This window comes from Capsaspora owczarzaki (assembly GCF_000151315.2).
Source record: "Capsaspora owczarzaki ATCC 30864 unplaced genomic scaffold supercont2.1, whole genome shotgun sequence".
NCBI classification, from domain to species: Eukaryota; class Filasterea; order Ministeriida; family Capsasporidae; genus Capsaspora; species Capsaspora owczarzaki.
In genome coordinates, this window is record NW_011887292.1 from 2,515,255 (window position 1) to 2,530,861 (window position 15,607).

Sequence of the window (15,607 nt, forward strand, 5' to 3'; positions counted from 1 at the left end):
AAATCCTGAACGTAACAACTGTAAAATTTGGCTCAACCAAAAAAAAAAAATCAATCGGAAACATTGCGGGTTATTGCATCGCGTATTCCTCAGGAGCGGCAGCACTACTGCTGCTGCTGCTGTGGCTTTGCAACAATGGGTTTGGTGCAGCACCAGACCAGCTGACGGAAAGAATTTCGCGTTTGACGCCGTCGTCGTGGGCAAACACCACTTGGCATTGCAAGTCAGGGTGGTTGGTCTGAATCTCGTACATGAACTCGCGTGTGCCGCCGCCAACACCAAAGTAGTAGGTCTTGGAAGCGAGCAATCTGGCGAGACATGACCGCAGACGAAGGTGAGGGGGGGGTGAGGATCACTCAAAAAAACCAACAACAAAACAAACAACAAACAACAAACAACAACCAAAGCCGGACAAAGCTCGGCCCGAAAACTCACGCTAGTCCAGAAGGCTTTTTCATGCATGAACGGATCGCCGTGATGAGAGCGTTGTAGTTGGCCGGTGAGTAAATTGTCTCTGCAGACAGAATCACGTCAAAAGCAGCTCCTTGCAGGGCCCCCTGTTTCCAAATGGAAAATGGATCATGCCGAAACAAGCAGCAGCAAAGAATGTCAGCAACTGCACCGGCGTGTAAACTGCACTGCTGGCAGTAGCAAACGAGAATCGTCCCAAAAGGCAATCAACCGTTACCGGCAAGTAGCGCCAATCGCCGCTCGAAAACCTGTATCGCGAAGGATCCATTCCCTCGAGGTCGGCGTTGAGAAGCACATTTGGAATGGTGACGTGTTGAATAACTTCTGCATTCTGTCGAACGCAAGAGCAACGTTGAGTCAAAAAGGGAAGGAAAATGTTGACCTGCTGCAAGCGCAAAACTCACATAATCCTGGAACATGACCGAGGCTCCGCTTTTGAGAGCATAAATGCCGGGCAGAGCCGTCCCACAGCCGAGCTGTAGTAGCAAACATTGTGAAAACGATGAGCTCCGGTGGGGAAAATGACACGCAAAGAACTCCCACTACGGGCACCAACCTCTAAAACAAGATGATCGCGGAAAATGACTGGTGGGTGGAGGTGCAAATATGCCAGAAGATCGAGCGAAGCTTCCCAAACTTTCAAGCCACCTGCAATATGCGCAAAAGACCAAAGCAACAGTCAGCATCTGCATCCAGCAAAGGACAGCGGGATGGCAATGTCTTCGAACGAGCGAAGCGAGAGCGTGCCCACACTACACATCTCACTCGACAAATCGCTCGAATGCTAAAACCCGCCCCCCTCATACCTTCATAAACGGCGGGAACAACATCCATGTTCTCGTCAATAGCGCGGACGAGCGCCTGTTCCTCGCCCGCCTGCTTGAACTCCATCTCGATAGCAGTCGCTGTTTTAAACATGAGCTCTAGCGTTCCATCGCAGACTTGAATAGCAGCCCGCGAGCATTCTGCAGCTGTTGCGAGATCGAGCTACAACAATCAAGGAAACACACATCGATCCAGGTCAGACTCCCTTGAGCCACCCCCTCCCCGACTCCGATTCAGCTGCTATCGTCAACATTGTCATTCGTGCTGCCAAACCTGCGTCACGGCGTGCTCAATGTACGGTCGGCGCTCCAGCGCAGCGTCGCCCGGATCGGCACTGATTGTGACCGCGTCTGCAAACTGGGCGGCCCGACGTGCCGGCGAGCTGCCACTGGTGGCGTATTCGTCAAACAGACCTCCGCGATTCTCGCGAGAGTGCATCCCATGGTGTGGGCTGGCAAACTTGGGGGCGGCGTCAGGTTCGGACTGTGCAAAGCTTGGTGTTGCAATTGCCAGAGCCAGGGCCTGTGTGCGTGAGAGTTAAAGAAAGAGAGTGTGTGAGTATATGACCATACAGTGCAGTTGCATCGAAATGAGCGGATGGTGTGCAGCGCTGGAGGGGAAAGACCAGCGTGGATGATGCGCGGGACACGTGCGACTCCCGACGAAAGCTCCCCTCTCCTGTGCATGGGCAATCCCGACTGAACAGACTGGACGTACAACTCCGACATTCATGGACTGCATGAGCTCCAGCGCGCGCTCTGCCAACGCGTGCGGGACAGCAGACAGCTGAGCCTGATCCTCCGCGCTCAGTCGGCTGAACGCTTCGTTGCTTGTGAGCTGCACAGCTCCGACGGTGCCATTCTGCGCTTGCACGGCAGCTTGGAAAAAGTCGCCTGGCTGAGCATCCAGCTCTGTGTCGTCGCTGTTGTCGCTTTGATCCGTCGCTGCAAAGTTGAATCGGAACGACGCGGATGTCATTGGAGTGAAGTCTCAGAAACTGAAAAGGAGTGGAGATGTTTGAGCTTTTTTTGTATTGCAATTTGTAATGGTTTGGTGTCATGAATTTTGTGTGCTTAGTCTCGTTTTTTTTAGTTTTGATACAGTGCAGTGAGGATGATGACAAGCAGACTGAGCACGGTCGCACGCGTTCCAGTGTCGGCTTCGTTCGGTCTTGGCCACCACAGCCGCAGCCACGCCATCCGCGCGATTGCCACCACCACCACCGCAGCAGCAGCAGCAGCATCCAACAGTGCGCTGATGGCTGGTTTCAGCGTTGGTCGCATTGGTCAGCAGCAGCAGCAGCAGCATGAGCAACATGAGGACCGCCGCCACTTCACACGGCACTCGCCAGCGCCTGCTGGATCATCTCCCGCCAGCCATCCTAGTGTCAATATCCGCAATGCACACTCTGCATCGCGATGTGGTCATCTTGTTCCGAGCGTCGTCGTCCAAATGCGGCGGATGTCCACCAGGGCTCACTCCTCCTCCTCATCCGCCTCATCTGCACCAATGGCTTACACTGCCGTCGAGTCTGGCTCGCCTTACAGCGACAAGTACCGCGTCTTCATCAGTAAAGCAACCCTGACTTTTTTCATATATCAATGCACAAAGCGATTCGTCATCATCGTGATCATGATTTGAGACTTGTGATCAGGGAGAGAGACAGCGAGAGAGAGAGAGGGAGAGAGAGCGGTTTTTTGGTTTTGTGTGGTGGTCAAGTTTGATAGGTTGGCGATGATTTCGTGCTTTTTTTTTTTTTTTCCTTTCTTTCTTCTTTCTTTTCTGTTTGGGCTTTGAATCGCTTTCTCTCGCTCTCTCTCGCTCTGGCTGTCTCTCTCTTTGTGTGACTTGCTTCCCTTCATCTCTGGCATTGGGGGGTTCACCATTTGCTCTTCAAACCCCCTGCCCGCCCCTGCTGACCCGTTTTCCACGTGCCAACTTTTTTTCTTTTTCTTTTTTTTTTTTTTTTGCCCTCTCGTCTCTCTTCCTTTGTCTCTTTCCTTGTCTTGAAGCTCAGCCACTGGAATGCGACTCGGTTTGCGTCGCTTTGGCTTCTGCTTCACGTTGTGTTTGCTCGTCCACCTTTGTGTTTCGGCTCTCGTCAGTGTCAAGTTGACAAAGTGATCATGATTTTGATATTTTTTTTTTTTTTTTCGTTTCGCTTTGCATCACTCCCACTCTCTTCACCACTGCTTCCCGCCCGTGACCCTCATCATCACCATCTCCATCATCACCATCTCCATCATCATCTTTATACTGGCACTCTTTGATTCTCGCTTGGCTTTGTTTTTTTTTTCGGCTGAATTGCGACTTTGACAAGATCTCAATCTCTTTTGGCCACAGTTTGTTCATCATTGTGACTTTGACTAACCAACCAACCCCCCCACACACATCGCTTCCATCCTTGTTTTCTGTCTGTGAATTGCATTGTTTCGCCCCACGACAGAGAATGCTGAAGGCAAGGTCATCTCGCCCTTCCACGACATTCCCCTTTATGCCAACGCTGAGAAGACCATCCTCAACGTCATCATCGAGGTTCCCCGCTGGTCCAACGCCAAGATGGAGGTGCGAAGAAGCTCTGGTTTGTGTGTTGCACCATGCAACCAGCATGCAATGGCGAGGAGAGAGTCGCCACCAACATCGCTCAAAAAAACTCACTGAGACTCCGCTCGTAACCTCATGTTGTGTTAACAGATCGACACCAAATCGCCCCTCAACCCCATCAAGCAGGACGTCAAGAACGGCAAGCTCCGCTTTGTCAAGAACTGCTTCCCCCACCACGGCTACATCTGGAACTATGGTGCCTTCCCCCAGACCTGGGAAGACCCCCACCATGTCACCCCCGAGACTGGTGCCAAGGGCGACAACGACCCGCTGGACGTGTGCGAGATTGGCGAGGCTGTCGCCACCCGCGGCCAGGTCAAGCAGGTCAAGGTCCTCGGCATTATGGCTCTGCTCGATGAGGGCGAGACCGACTGGAAGATTCTTGCCATCGACGTGAACGACCCCCTGGCCGAGAAGCTCAACGACGTTGAGGATATTGAGAAGCACATGCCCAAATTCATTGAGGCCACCAACAACTGGTTCAAGATCTACAAGATCCCGGACGGCAAGCCCGCCAACCAGTTTGCCTTCGAAGGCAAGGCCAAAAACAGCGCATATGCCCACAAGATTATCGAGGAGACCCATGGTTTCTGGAACAAGCTCGTCAACAAGACTGCTGACGGCGGTGCTCTGTCGTGGTATGTTTGGAATGGGAGAAGAAGAATTGTGTTGTTGCATGGTGGTCAACTGCTTGCTTTGTTTGCCCTCTCACGCTCACTCTTTCCCCCCCCCCAACTTTGTGGTACTTGCATTACTCTTTCAGCGTTAACACTACCGTTGCCGGCTCCCCCTTCACCGTTTCTGAGGCTGAGGCTGAGAAGATTTTCGCTGCCCAGCCCGCAGCTGGCCCCGCCAACGCTCTCCCTGAGGGTGGTAAGTTTTTTGTTTATTTTCTGCGAGTCGCAGAGATGATGGATGATGCGATTGGGTTTTGGAACGCTTGCTCATTCATTGTTTTGTTTTTTTTGTTTTTGGTTTTTTGTCTCTGCAGTCGACAAGTGGTACTACCCCAACGCTTGAATTGTGGTATCCCGGTTGTGACGTTCATATTTGCCGTTCCTTTTTGTATTACGTTCATTCATTACATGCTTTCTTTTGCAGCGCGAGTTCGTGAAGCAACAATATTTTGTTTTTTTAGTTTTTTGGGGGTGTTTTTGGTCGTTTAAGCCCTCCTGGATGCCGGCCTATTGAAAGTTGGCAATATCGATTTTACTTCTCGGAATATTAACCCAAGCAACCATCATTCAATTCACTCTGATTTTCTGGTTCTGCTTTCCAAACTCAGGTTGACAGGTTTGCTTGTTGATTTTCGCTTGTTTTGTTTGATTGCTGCTTTTCTCTATTGCTTTCCATCCATTTTGCTTCTGGTCTTCGTGCGACGCCATGTCAATCCACACACACACACACACACACACGTCTCAGCCACCAAAGCATCGCACGGGTGTCTTGGTGTTGGTTGGTGTCAGAGTCAAAGTCTTTGTTGTGGATTTGGCTGCTTGTGAGCACAACAAATTACTCTCGTTTCGCTCGGTCCACTAACCGTCCCCCGCACGCAACTGTCATTGTCTTAAGAAGGCATCACTCTGCCAAAGATAACAAACATGCGCCAAATTTCCATCATCGATCTCAAAACGCGTATTACACATCATACATTCATTTCTGAAAGAACGAATTGAACAGGCAGGGAAGAGAGATTGGATTTTTTTTAAAAAGTACATGGTTGCGCTCCAGGGCATAGACACAGGGGTGGGGGGGGCAGAATGTCAACGTTTACTTTGTGGCCTTCTTCTTGACAACCTTCTTCTTGGCGGCCTTGATGACGGGCTTCTTTTGAATAACATTCACGCCCATGGCTTGAGTCAGAGCAGCGTTTGGGACGATTGGGAAGGTGGGCAAATAGCTTCCACCGAGTGCAACCCAGCCGATATACTTGGGGGCTGAAACACGACATTTGAAGGAACACCGAAAAGTTAGACACTGGCGAAAACAACAGGCGAGATGAAACAACAGCCAAACAGTCGTACTCTCTGATTGGTGGTTAAATTCTGGTGTCCGTGTTGCCTTGAGAACAGCGCGGATGTTTTCAAACAGGTGCTCTGCGGGTTGATTGGTCTGTGAACAATACCAACAAAAAAAAAAGAAAACACGAAAATCCATGTGAATTCAGCCGAATTCACGCGCTGTGCTGTCACGGGCACAACCATCACAGCAATCTTTTACCTTGCCAATCTTGACATTGATAAATCCCTTGCGATCTGATCGCATGTCGAGCGCGGTGCCCATGGATTGAACAAGCGTTCCAAGCGCCTCGCCGTCCGCAACGGTGCCTGTTGTTGGAGACATGTCGTTGAGGGAAAGCATGACAGTCAACGACCAGAAAACCGTTCCATGAAAAGTGTGGACGGCGTCGAGCGCCGATACGCCAACCTCTGCAGTCAAACAATCAAAACAGTTCGCCAGACTTGCCTTTTTTCACAGTTGGCGTCGCTTGGCGCAAGTACTTGGCCACGGCCTTGACCTCCGCCAGCATGTCAGTTGTAGCAAGAACTTTGTCGTACTTGAGCTTGCCGGCTGTGATCTGGCGCGGGTCCAAGAGCGGGGAAAGTTAGTTTCTGCGATCGAAGGCAAAACCGCCCACACAAGCCATTGAAGGGGGCCCCCAGAGTCAACCGCGTACTTACATCTGCAAAAAGCTCGGGTCCACCAACAACCGTAGCACCAGCGGCCTTTGCAATCGCCGCATCATCACCCTAAGTACCACCAATTTGTCGAAACACAAAAGTGAGAGACTGCCACGATTTTTTCACTTCTCATCCTACCCTCCTCGAACATCACACAACCACGAGCAGCGATACGTACTCGAGCAAAGACGAGAATGATTTCACGCTTCTTCTGGACGTACGGGAGCGCAACCATTGCATGGACGGGATGGCCCATGCGGCCTTTGGCGTCGCGCATCTCAATGCCGAGCGTCATTGCCACGGTCGCTGGCTGTGGGCGCACTGCAAACGCTTTGATGGCCTGTGTCAGGTCAGGGACAGTGAGCAGTTATTGGACACGGGAAAAAGTTCGATGCGATGCAAAAAAGACAAGAAGGATCCAAAAAAATTGTATGGAAGCACATTGCGCGCTGCTGGATTGGGAGTTGAGCCTGCTGTTGCTGCTTGCGTCCAACCCAGAGCAAGCACGAGCAGGACAGCTTAAGACTCTGGATCTTACCTGGATGGCCTCGGTGACGGATCCGAGCGGGCGCTGGGCGAACGAGAGCGGCTGGAGCACCTCAAAGCGGATGCCCTTCTTGTTGCGCTCGGCCTGGGCGCCCTCCGCCGACGCAGATGAGCTGCTGCTGCTGGTGGTGGTGGTGGTGCTAGTGTTGGTGGTGGTGTCGGCGGTGGTGTCGGAGCCAGCAGCAGCAGGAGCAGAGACAGCGACGGTCGAGAGCGATCGCCATGCTGCTGCGCCAGCTGCCGAGCGTCCTCCTACCCTCACAGAACTCAATGTCGCGCTCAGCATGAATGAAATGAAATCAAAGAGCAACAGACAAAAAAAAAATACGACTAAACCACCCACCGAGCATCATTACCAAACATCAGCTAGTGATCAGACTTCTTTGTTTGTCGCAGTCTCAGTTTTTCTTAGTGATGGCCAATCAAATGTATCTGGCTGCAGCTCCAGTGGCCGCGGTGCCAGGCGTCGGTCCCATCACGCACGTCATCTTCGACATGGACGGTCTTTTGCTGAGTATGTCTCAAGCAACGTTGTGTGTCAAGCGGAGTGAAAGGAGGTTCGCCACGTCCGCCAACATAAAAAAAAAACCGCCAAACAAAAAAACCACTCGCGTGCGCCCCGCTTCAAACCTCCATGTGTATTCTGTGTGTGTCATCAGGCTTGCTCACTCTGTGGCTTGTGAACAATCAGACACCGAGTCCATGTACTCGATCGCCTCGGAGACCATTCTGGCGCGCTATGGCAAAAAGTTCACATACGAGCTCAAGGCGCAAATGATGGGCCGCCGAGCCATCGAGGCCAGCCAGATCCTCGTGGACGCCATGCAAATCCCGATGACTGCCGAGGAGTACCATGTGGAGCGCGAAGCGCAGCTCGAAAAGCTCTTCCCGCAGGCGCAGCTGCTCCCGGGCGTCGAGCGCCTCGTGCGTCACCTGCACGCACATGGAATCCCGATGGCGGTCGCGACCGGCTCGTCGGCCCGCATTTTCAAGATCAAGACCTCGCAACACACCGAGCTCTTCTCGCTCTTCCACCACATTGTGACAAGTGACGATCCCGAGTGCAAGCACTCCAAGCCACAGCCAGACATTTTCCTGCTAGCCATGAAGCGATTCGCTCCGGCACCGACCAGCTCTGTACGTTTCATCGCCAGTTGAGTTGTCCTTCTTGGCGCCATATCGTGGCAAGAATGTTTTGGGGGTGGAAGGGTGGGGAAGAGCTGCTGAGCGATGTGTTTTTGGTTGAGTTCCAATAATTGCATGTTGGCACTTGTTTGTGATGAATTCCTCTCACCTTTGTCGTCCAAATTGAACCCTCTGGAACAGACGCAAGTGCTCGTCTTTGAGGACGCTCCGTTGGGTGTGCAGGCTGCCATCAATGCCAACATGCCGGTTGTGATGATTCCAGATCTGCGAGTCGCCCCCGCTGACCGTGCTCGCGCCACACTATCGTTCGATTCTATGGCAGACTTTGACCCTGGCATGGTTGCTGGCCTTCCTGCTTATTCATCGGCTGCAGGCGCTGGGTTGTAATGCAAGCCGTGTTAAAAACAAAAAATGTAACTTCACAATGTACTTGAATTTGAAACATGATCACCGTTCAGTTTGGCTATTGTGCCCCTGCGTGCGCAGACAGCAGCTCAAGCGACGATAACACGCGGCGAGACAGGAAGAAAGAGAGAGAGAACGAAAGAGCCAGATAAAGAAAAAAGAAGGAAAAAAGTGGGAAAACATGAAGCGAACAGCAGCTACAAGTGCGATCGGCGCTGAGCTATTTATGTGACTGACGTGTCTTTGGAGAAGAATGATGGTGAACGCCACACATCTCGCTGAGGTTCTCGAGGAGCACAAATTGCAGCGGCGAGGCAGGGTCCGATTGATTCTGGCGAACGACGCGGACTCTGACCGGCTTGGTGTGCAGGCTGCTGATGGGAGGGTAGCTCATGCTGTTTGTCAGCACATACACACCTGGAACAAACAATCACGCAAGTCCAAGCGGGAGGCATGAAAGTTTGAGCTATGAGAGTATGCATTTAGAAGGCATCACTTCATTTCGCAATCCCTACCGTAGCCTTCTCCAATGGCAAGACTGTCGCTGATGGGTACTTTCAATGTCATCCATCGAACCAAGGGATCGCACGTCTTGCCTTCTGGAAGGGCCACAATCACGCCAATGCGGACAGATGATCGGATCGCTGGTTTGCCTCGAGTTCGCGTTGATGAGGCGGCCACTGCCACAACGTCGCCTAATGTTGAATGATTAAAAGGGGGTGTGGTTAGTTGAAGGACATGAGACTGGTATCGAGGTGAATGCAGGCGTACCCAAAAGAAGCTGCCTGCCGCCAAAGTTGTGATCGACGCGAGAGCGCTTGGCTTTGCGATGCGTGACTGTAGTGAAGCCGTCGTTCTCGTTCTCTGCCGCCGCGACCTCTGATGGCGAATTGGATTCGGAGGCAGGCTCATCGCTTCGCTGACGCTGAACGCGAACTCCATCAGGGCGGAGCGCCAAGTCACTTGAAGCTTTGGGCACCTCGCTCTGTTCGGTAGAGGCAGCTGGGGCCGCCAGCGCAGCAGCATCCGGTGCAGACAAATCTGCTGTTCGGGATTCTGGCACGCCTGCCGGAGGAGTCTCACAAACGAAGGCTGCAGGCCGGGCGAATTCGGCAACCTCCTTCACGGTGGCTGCTGTTGCCGGTGCCATCGCAGAAGGCGTGTCGTTGTTGGCAGGTAATTCGGGCGCATTAGCAGCAGGGTTTGGCATGGCTTCTGCTGATGGCGTTGGTTTCTGCTGTGCCTTCACAAACGCATTGTAGTAGGCATCAACATGGCTCGACGCCTCCTCCGAAATGACACGCTCGAGCTCGGTCAGAGGTCGAATGTTCTTCACAGTCACCCTGCAGCGCACTCGAAGGCAGTTTCGAGTCAGGAAGTTGCTGAACGGGGCGTGAAGCTCTGCCAGGCTCTGTCGAAACAAAAGGCTCAAACATGAATAATGATTTCGCTTGCGTTTTTCTCCACATCAAGCCCAAACGCCCAACACCTACCAGGCTCAGCTCGGGTGGAGAGACCTGCACGCCAGTGATTTCCCCTCCAGCAGGCGAGCGAACGAATCGCGTTTCGGACTGACCGTCTGAAGGAAGAAAAGTTATGAGCATTCAGTCCCATTTCGGAACCTAGAAACGCACAGCAGACCTACAGCGCCACAGGCTCATGTCCTCGTTGTGGTGATCTATCAGCGTCATGCGCCATTCGTACTGCACCGCGCAGTTGACCATTTCGCTCGTTGGAGTGCGTAGAGAAACGCTGTCAATCAGGCAGAGTAGTTTGGTACAAGATCGATCGCAAATCGAAGGTGTGATCCAATTCCAACTCCACCAGCTCACCTAAAGTTGTTGCGCCACATGTACTTTAGGTCGTCGTGGTAGTTGTACGACCCGCAAGGAGTGGCCTACAAAATCAAGCAGTCAACGCAGGACAGGTTGAACAACAGCTAACTGTTGCTGAAAAATTCAAAGGAAATCAACTTACAAGTAGCGCCCTGGCATAGCAACATCCATACACGACAGTAGGATCAGCATCATGTCAAAGTTTGCGGGGGGGGGGGAAAGACAACAGAGTGAACCACCAATCTCAACCCCAAAACGGCACATAAGCCAATTCTACTTACCAGCTCACTCGAGACGCACACTTGTGGGCAGCCGATGATACGAGTGAACTCTGTGGGAAGAGACGAAAGCTGTGGTGTTGCAGCGGCGGAAGTGAGTCTCCAGTCAGTCGAGTCACTGAAAACTCAAACGGGTGATTTTGCGCGGGAATTAATGTCGTCCCCAAAAGCCGCCTCAGCCTACAAGCGAGGGGTTTGGTCCGATCTGCCTCCCCGTCACGCCCGTAATAGATGTATGTACTTTCTATCGAAATAATGTGGGATTCAGGAAGACGAGGCATGCGACTCGGAGCAGAGCGCACAAAACATCAAAACATGACACACGTTTTGTCGGCGTTGTCCCTTTTATGGAAAACGTTGTTGTTTCGGCACTCCAACGCCGAACGAAAGACCGAGCGAGCGTACAGAGCCAGCAAAGCAGGCGACTTGTGACACTTAACTCTTTCAGCGTCCAACAGAACGAGAATGACGAGAAGACAGGCGGCATCGGCGACTCAAAGACGCGAGCGCAGGCGTTGAAAGTGGCGTGGGCGGCCTCGCTGCCTGCCGATCCGCGCTGTGCTTCGTTCAAGCCTCGCGGTGCCGTGGCAATCGTGCTTGCAGTGAGTTTTGCAAACGGGTGCGTCGATTCCGGAGGAACTTGGTGCTCATCGTCCCAGCGGAACCGCTGAATGCTGGTGTCGGCCAGCAAGTCCAGCGCCGAAGTGCTCATTTTTGGTTGAGGTCAAAAAAAAAAAAAACGAAAAGTGAAAAGCAAGTTCACAATACAGACTGAAAAATCGAAAACGGAAGCTGAAATGGGAAGGAAAGGACGCGATCTGAGAACATTGCATTCAAGCAAAATTTGTGTTGATCTGATCTCGTGCATTTGGTTGCTTTGATGAGTTGCTTTTGCATCCCAATCCTCGCTTTCGATGTCAGTGTGTTCCATGCGTAATCACACACAAGCATACTTGCCAGTCAATAAATCACTCTTTTGCTCTCGCTCAGAAAATGGCGACGAAGAGCAATGCATTGCCGTTGGCCGCCTCGCTCGGCATCCGCGATGTCGGCACTCCGCGCGGCGAGCACGTGCAGCACACTGCCATCGCGTACACTTGCACATGCGGTGCTCGCTTCCAGCTGCCGTGGCTGCACATGTGCTCCTCGTGCGTGGTCCTGCGCTGCCCGAAATGCGTTGCGCGCGAGATTGACACTTACTATTGCAGCGGCTGCCTCGACATTGCGCCCTCGCCCGAGGTCCAGACCAACAAGAACCGGTGCGTTTTCGTCTTCAATGCGTTCTCTCCAATGTTGGTCTGAGCATGTGTGTGTGTGTGGTGATTGGTCGTTGGCTGATCCAAAGCCAGCCAAAGCGGAGATCTCACCCTTCGTTTCCCTCTTTGCTGTTTTCCCCCCACTGTTCCCTCATCTGTTTCTGATTGTTTGCTCAACACGAATCCAGATGCACAAAGTGCTTTGTCTGCCCCGTCTGCACGTCCACGCTGACTACCATCGCAAGCGCAGATCGCCAGTTCTTTATGGCCTGCGGATACTGCCAGTGGAATTCGGTCGAGCTTGGGCTGATTGCCGACAAGATTGAAGGGATTCGCCGGAGCCAGCTCGACCAAGACCAGGTGGATCGCTTTGCCGCATTGTCGGCCCAGTTCCAAACATTGGCCACCAAGGACCGGGCGGAACTCGAGCGCGCGGAAAAGCACAATCGCTACCGAAAGCATCTGCTGCCACTCACCACCCGCGCCCTGGTCGGCGGTGCCTCCCCCATGAAGGGAATTGGCTCTCCGTTCACGTCGTCAACGGCCTTGTTTGGGTCTGGATTGGGTCTCGGCTCACTGTCCATCGATGCAGTGGAATTGCTAGCGCCCGCACAGCGCAACGCGCTCTCGCGTCCAGCCAATCTCTCGCTTGCAGCATTGCTCAAAGACACCACGCTCGATCCCGCACAATACTGGTTTTCTGGCGAGAATGGCCAAGGGAGCGTTGCTGATGGTGAGCCGCTGATGGAACTCGAAAAATTTCCAATGTTTTGTTTGTTTGTTTGTTTGTTTGTTTGTTTGCTGCTGATGCCTTCGTTGTCGCGCGAAACTCATTTTGTCTCTTCTCTTCTTTCCATGTTCTGCTCTGCTCGATGCGACCCCTGTGCTGCAGTTACGACACTGAAGCAACGCTACACCAAGCCGGATGTCCAGCCAGAACTCTTGTCCGCGTTGTATCCCGACCGCCGCCAGCTTTCCGTCAAAACCCGGAAACTTTGCCCGCAGTGCAACAGTCAAATCGTCAAGCCGGATATTTCCACATCGGCATCAAAGTTTAAAATCGATATCATGGCAATGTAGGTGGACTTCTTTGAAGACTCTTTTTGCTTGTGGCTCATGAAACTCACTGTGCGTTTTGGCATGATCTGCAGCTCTTACCTGCCACGACTGTCAATTGTGAGTATTACGCCGGCACTACGGCGGCCAGGTTTCGTCGACCCACAAGCAGAGCCTGCCGCAGACGGCAGCGCCCCAGCTCCTGTCGATGGCAAATCGTCCCTTGTTTTGCGCATCACCAATCCGCTAGATCACGATGTAACGGTCACCTTGACGCTGGACGAGCTGGTGCCAGCGAGCTCGCTGGGAATCGAATTGCCTTCTCGCCCGTTGGTTCTGGGTGCGTTCCACGAAGTTCCGCTCGATGATGACGATCCCGACAAGCCCCGCTATAACGACGATCCTGACATTGTTGTCGCTCGCAAGGACAACTCGTTGTGCGTCCTTGTTCGATTGACCATGCCGTCCGGGGTTGATCTTTCCGAGGCAATTGTAAGTTCAAAGTTCTTGTCAAAGTTTTGTAAAGATAAGGATGCATGTTGCTGACTTGCTTGTTGCTTTTGTTGTCAACCCCCTTCTCGTACTCTTGCGTGATTTTATCGTTGTCTATTCCAGCTCCCTCTTGTGGTTTCGCTTCAGTTCACCCCTCCGCTCATCCCTGCGGGCTCCGCAACAAGCAATGCAATCGCCTTCCCAGTCTCTATCTATCTTGGTCCCGAACTTTTCTAACAATCGTCTTGTGAAGATCATCCGCTGGCTGTAAAGAATGCATTCAGAGGCCATGTAAAGTTGACATACAGTTATCTCCAAAAAAAATTGAACTTTTAACAAGAAATCGTTTTTGTTTTTTCTTCCAAGACACAGAGTACACCAGACGAGACAACACCGAGATATAAGCAGGAATAGAGTGAGATAAAGAGTGTGCATGGAACTCTTAGATGGAAACGGGCTTCAAATTTCGCGAAGCATCCTTCAATGTGTTGACCAAATCTTGCAACTCTTCCAACGACGCGGAAAACTGCACGTCTGGTCCTTTGCCGCCGTTCTGCTCGGTCTTGAGACGGATCAAGTACACGGGTTGGTTGACCTTCTCGAGTTGATTGTCCTGTTTCGCCGAAGCGCAAAAAATGCATCGTTCATTTGTTAGCGCACGGGAACAAATTCGCGCAGGTTCTGTTGAGAGACGTCTACCTTCATGTAATAGTCCAGACGCCAATCTGCATCGACGACGTGGGGAAAGCCAAACCCGGTGCTGCTCAGCACTGTCCGCAGCTCGACAATCTCTGCCGCGTACACTGCAGCAATCGGCCCAGCGCGATCTTCCGATACTTTGGCATCCTCCAATGCGGCTCTACAGAGCAATCGAGGCAAAAAAAAAAGATTGAATGAGTGAGTGAGAATGAGTGAGAATGAGTGCTTGCTTCAATAATGTGATCAGTTGACTCGACGATTCCCTCAGCCCAAATAAAAGGTCGCGATTCACACACCACCACCCACACGAGTCATCCAACGCAATGCGCTTCTATCAACAAAGCCAGTGTGGACATACTTGACGTCGGCCTCGGTCTTGTTGTGCTTGGCGGCTTCGAGGAGCAGACTCACGAGTGCAGCGTACGCTTGTTTGAGCGTTGCTCGGTCGACGCCCTTGAGCGCCGCTTCGCCTGTCGTTCACCAGAAGTTCAGTTGAGGGTTGTGTGCTTGATGAATGATGAATGGTGATGATGAGGCGCGATGTGCACGACTGGGAAGAGAGACGCCCGAGATCTCTGTCAATCTCTCTCCCTTCAACTCCCAATCCGTCCGCCGTCGCTGTGTGTACGCACCATCGACTGCCTCGGCCTCGGTCGTGACTTTGAGCAGGACGGAAACAGCAGCCTTCGTTAGCGCAACGCCTGCTGCTGGTGTTGCAAAGTGCGCCTTGTTGCCGAGCAGACCAAGTCCTCCAGTGACCGACGCGGGAAGCTCCATTCAAAATTGCAGGAAGAGTGATTTTTTTTTTGTTCTTGCTTTGCATTTGCCAGCATCATTCGATCGCCCCACTCCCAAAAACTTTGTATCCCTATCAAGTTCTTCTGAATATGTCTAGTATCAGACACAATGCCTCAAACACTCGATTTGATTTTCGGGGGAGCTGGGCAGCCAAAACCAATTGCTCGCGCTCTTTTCCTTTCCCAGCAGCTCCAATACCCAACCTGTGGGACGAGGCTTTGCAAAAATAGGTTGACGATAATCTGTTTACCAATATGGCGCCCAAGTATAGACGAAAATCCGGACTTTCATTTTACACCTGGAGCTGAGGGTCGACTGCCAAAAAGGTGTCGAGCAACCTGATTTTGGTCCGTTTTCAAAGATCATGGAGAGCTCTCGAAAACTCTCAAGAAGCTGCCTCTACGAAGCTCATTCTTGTTCCACCACGACATCAGTACAATAGTGTTTATTATTCGCAGGTAAAATTTCCGAAAAAAGGCAGGGGGTTGGCGTGGTCGACGTTTCAAAAACCTCGC

At 52.1% G+C, this 15,607-nt stretch overlaps 7 protein-coding genes across 7 annotated transcripts; 3 read left to right on the plus strand and 4 right to left on the minus strand.

Annotated features, from left to right (window-relative positions):
* Positions 1–30: 30 nt before the first annotated feature.
* Positions 31–2,294, minus strand: CAOG_00781 (hypothetical protein). Its single transcript, XM_004365595.2, has 8 exons — positions 2,014–2,294; positions 1,570–1,818; positions 1,278–1,458; positions 1,028–1,119; positions 876–947; positions 689–802; positions 436–557; positions 31–308 (listed from the first exon to the last, which is right to left on the minus strand). The coding sequence occupies exons 1-8, from the start codon at positions 2,272–2,274 to the stop codon at positions 71–73; spliced, it is 1,329 nt and encodes a 442-aa protein (XP_004365652.1). The 5' UTR covers positions 2,275–2,294; the 3' UTR covers positions 31–70.
* A 213-nt stretch (positions 2,295–2,507) lies between these two features.
* Positions 2,508–5,018, plus strand: CAOG_00782 (inorganic pyrophosphatase). Its single transcript, XM_004365596.2, has 5 exons — positions 2,508–2,866; positions 3,743–3,861; positions 3,991–4,538; positions 4,664–4,773; positions 4,892–5,018. Exons 1-5 carry the CDS (start codon positions 2,554–2,556, stop codon positions 4,918–4,920), a joined length of 1,119 nt encoding a protein of 372 aa, XP_004365653.2. The 5' UTR covers positions 2,508–2,553; the 3' UTR covers positions 4,921–5,018.
* Positions 5,019–5,588: 570 nt separating this feature from the next.
* Positions 5,589–7,447, minus strand: CAOG_08441 (hypothetical protein). Its single transcript, XM_011271710.1, has 7 exons — positions 7,120–7,447; positions 6,760–6,921; positions 6,582–6,650; positions 6,367–6,478; positions 6,121–6,227; positions 5,925–6,012; positions 5,589–5,837 (listed from the first exon to the last, which is right to left on the minus strand). The coding sequence occupies exons 1-7, from the start codon at positions 7,411–7,413 to the stop codon at positions 5,671–5,673; spliced, it is 999 nt and encodes a 332-aa protein (XP_011270012.1). The 5' UTR covers positions 7,414–7,447; the 3' UTR covers positions 5,589–5,670.
* Positions 7,448–7,533: 86 nt separating this feature from the next.
* Positions 7,534–8,720, plus strand: CAOG_00785 (haloacid dehalogenase-like hydrolase). Its single transcript, XM_004365599.2, has 3 exons — positions 7,534–7,641; positions 7,819–8,264; positions 8,454–8,720. The coding sequence occupies exons 1-3, from the start codon at positions 7,542–7,544 to the stop codon at positions 8,658–8,660; spliced, it is 753 nt and encodes a 250-aa protein (XP_004365656.1). The 5' UTR covers positions 7,534–7,541; the 3' UTR covers positions 8,661–8,720.
* A 178-nt stretch (positions 8,721–8,898) lies between these two features.
* On the minus strand, positions 8,899–11,503 carry CAOG_00786 (hypothetical protein; the record flags this gene model as incomplete). Its single annotated transcript, XM_004365600.1, has 9 exons — positions 8,899–9,095; positions 9,194–9,373; positions 9,450–10,089; positions 10,172–10,257; positions 10,324–10,430; positions 10,511–10,575; positions 10,656–10,665; positions 10,795–10,863; positions 11,232–11,503. 9 exons carry the CDS (start codon positions 11,501–11,503, stop codon positions 8,899–8,901), a joined length of 1,626 nt encoding a protein of 541 aa, XP_004365657.1.
* Positions 11,504–11,762: 259 nt separating this feature from the next.
* Positions 11,763–13,935, plus strand: CAOG_00787 (hypothetical protein). The gene is made up of 5 exons (XM_004365601.2): positions 11,763–12,050; positions 12,236–12,780; positions 12,940–13,123; positions 13,199–13,595; positions 13,719–13,935. Exons 1-5 carry the CDS (start codon positions 11,785–11,787, stop codon positions 13,830–13,832), a joined length of 1,506 nt encoding a protein of 501 aa, XP_004365658.2. The 5' UTR covers positions 11,763–11,784; the 3' UTR covers positions 13,833–13,935.
* CAOG_00788 (HCaRG family protein) lies at positions 13,930–15,078 on the minus strand. The gene is made up of 4 exons (XM_004365602.2): positions 14,927–15,078; positions 14,653–14,764; positions 14,295–14,454; positions 13,930–14,208 (listed from the first exon to the last, which is right to left on the minus strand). The coding sequence occupies exons 1-4, from the start codon at positions 15,069–15,071 to the stop codon at positions 14,038–14,040; spliced, it is 588 nt and encodes a 195-aa protein (XP_004365659.1). The 5' UTR covers positions 15,072–15,078; the 3' UTR covers positions 13,930–14,037.
* Positions 15,079–15,607: the final 529 nt, after the last annotated feature.

Bases quoted from the DNA above. Each gene is read 5' to 3' on its own strand.
- CAOG_00782 (XM_004365596.2), top strand. From the start codon at position 2,554: ATGGCTGGTTTCAGCGTTGGTCGCATTGGTCAGCAGCAGCAGCAGCAG. The intron at 2,867-3,742 runs GTAAAGCAACCC...GCCCCACGACAG, and splicing joins CAAGTACCGCGTCTTCATCA to AGAATGCTGAAGGCAAGGTC. The intron at 4,539-4,663 runs GTATGTTTGGAA...TTACTCTTTCAG, and splicing joins GACGGCGGTGCTCTGTCGTG to CGTTAACACTACCGTTGCCG.
- CAOG_00781 (XM_004365595.2), bottom strand. From the start codon at position 2,274: ATGACATCCGCGTCGTTCCGATTCAACTTTGCAGCGACGGATCAAAGC. The intron at 803-875 runs GTGAGTTTTGCG...TGCGTTCGACAG, and splicing joins CGGTCATGTTCCAGGATTAT to AATGCAGAAGTTATTCAACA. The intron at 309-435 runs GTGAGTTTTCGG...ATGTCTCGCCAG, and splicing joins AAAAAGCCTTCTGGACTAGC to ATTGCTCGCTTCCAAGACCT.
- CAOG_00785 (XM_004365599.2), top strand. From the start codon at position 7,542: ATGGCCAATCAAATGTATCTGGCTGCAGCTCCAGTGGCCGCGGTGCCA. The intron at 7,642-7,818 runs GTATGTCTCAAG...GTGAACAATCAG, and splicing joins CATGGACGGTCTTTTGCTGA to ACACCGAGTCCATGTACTCG. The intron at 8,265-8,453 runs GTACGTTTCATC...CCTCTGGAACAG, and splicing joins CTCCGGCACCGACCAGCTCT to ACGCAAGTGCTCGTCTTTGA.
- CAOG_00788 (XM_004365602.2), bottom strand. From the start codon at position 15,071: ATGGAGCTTCCCGCGTCGGTCACTGGAGGACTTGGTCTGCTCGGCAAC. The intron at 14,765-14,926 runs GTGCGTACACAC...GGTGAACGACAG, and splicing joins CGAGGCCGAGGCAGTCGATG to GCGAAGCGGCGCTCAAGGGC. The intron at 14,209-14,294 runs GTAGACGTCTCT...TCGGCGAAACAG, and splicing joins GTCTGGACTATTACATGAAG to GACAATCAACTCGAGAAGGT.
- CAOG_00787 (XM_004365601.2), top strand. From the start codon at position 11,785: ATGGCGACGAAGAGCAATGCATTGCCGTTGGCCGCCTCGCTCGGCATC. The intron at 13,124-13,198 runs GTAGGTGGACTT...CATGATCTGCAG, and splicing joins AAAATCGATATCATGGCAAT to CTCTTACCTGCCACGACTGT. The intron at 13,596-13,718 runs GTAAGTTCAAAG...TGTCTATTCCAG, and splicing joins TTGATCTTTCCGAGGCAATT to CTCCCTCTTGTGGTTTCGCT.
- CAOG_08441 (XM_011271710.1), bottom strand. From the start codon at position 7,413: ATGCTGAGCGCGACATTGAGTTCTGTGAGGGTAGGAGGACGCTCGGCA. The intron at 6,651-6,759 runs GTACGTATCGCT...GGTGGTACTTAG, and splicing joins TCATTCTCGTCTTTGCTCGA to GGTGATGATGCGGCGATTGC. The intron at 6,479-6,581 runs GTAAGTACGCGG...GACCCGCGCCAG, and splicing joins GACCCGAGCTTTTTGCAGAT to ATCACAGCCGGCAAGCTCAA.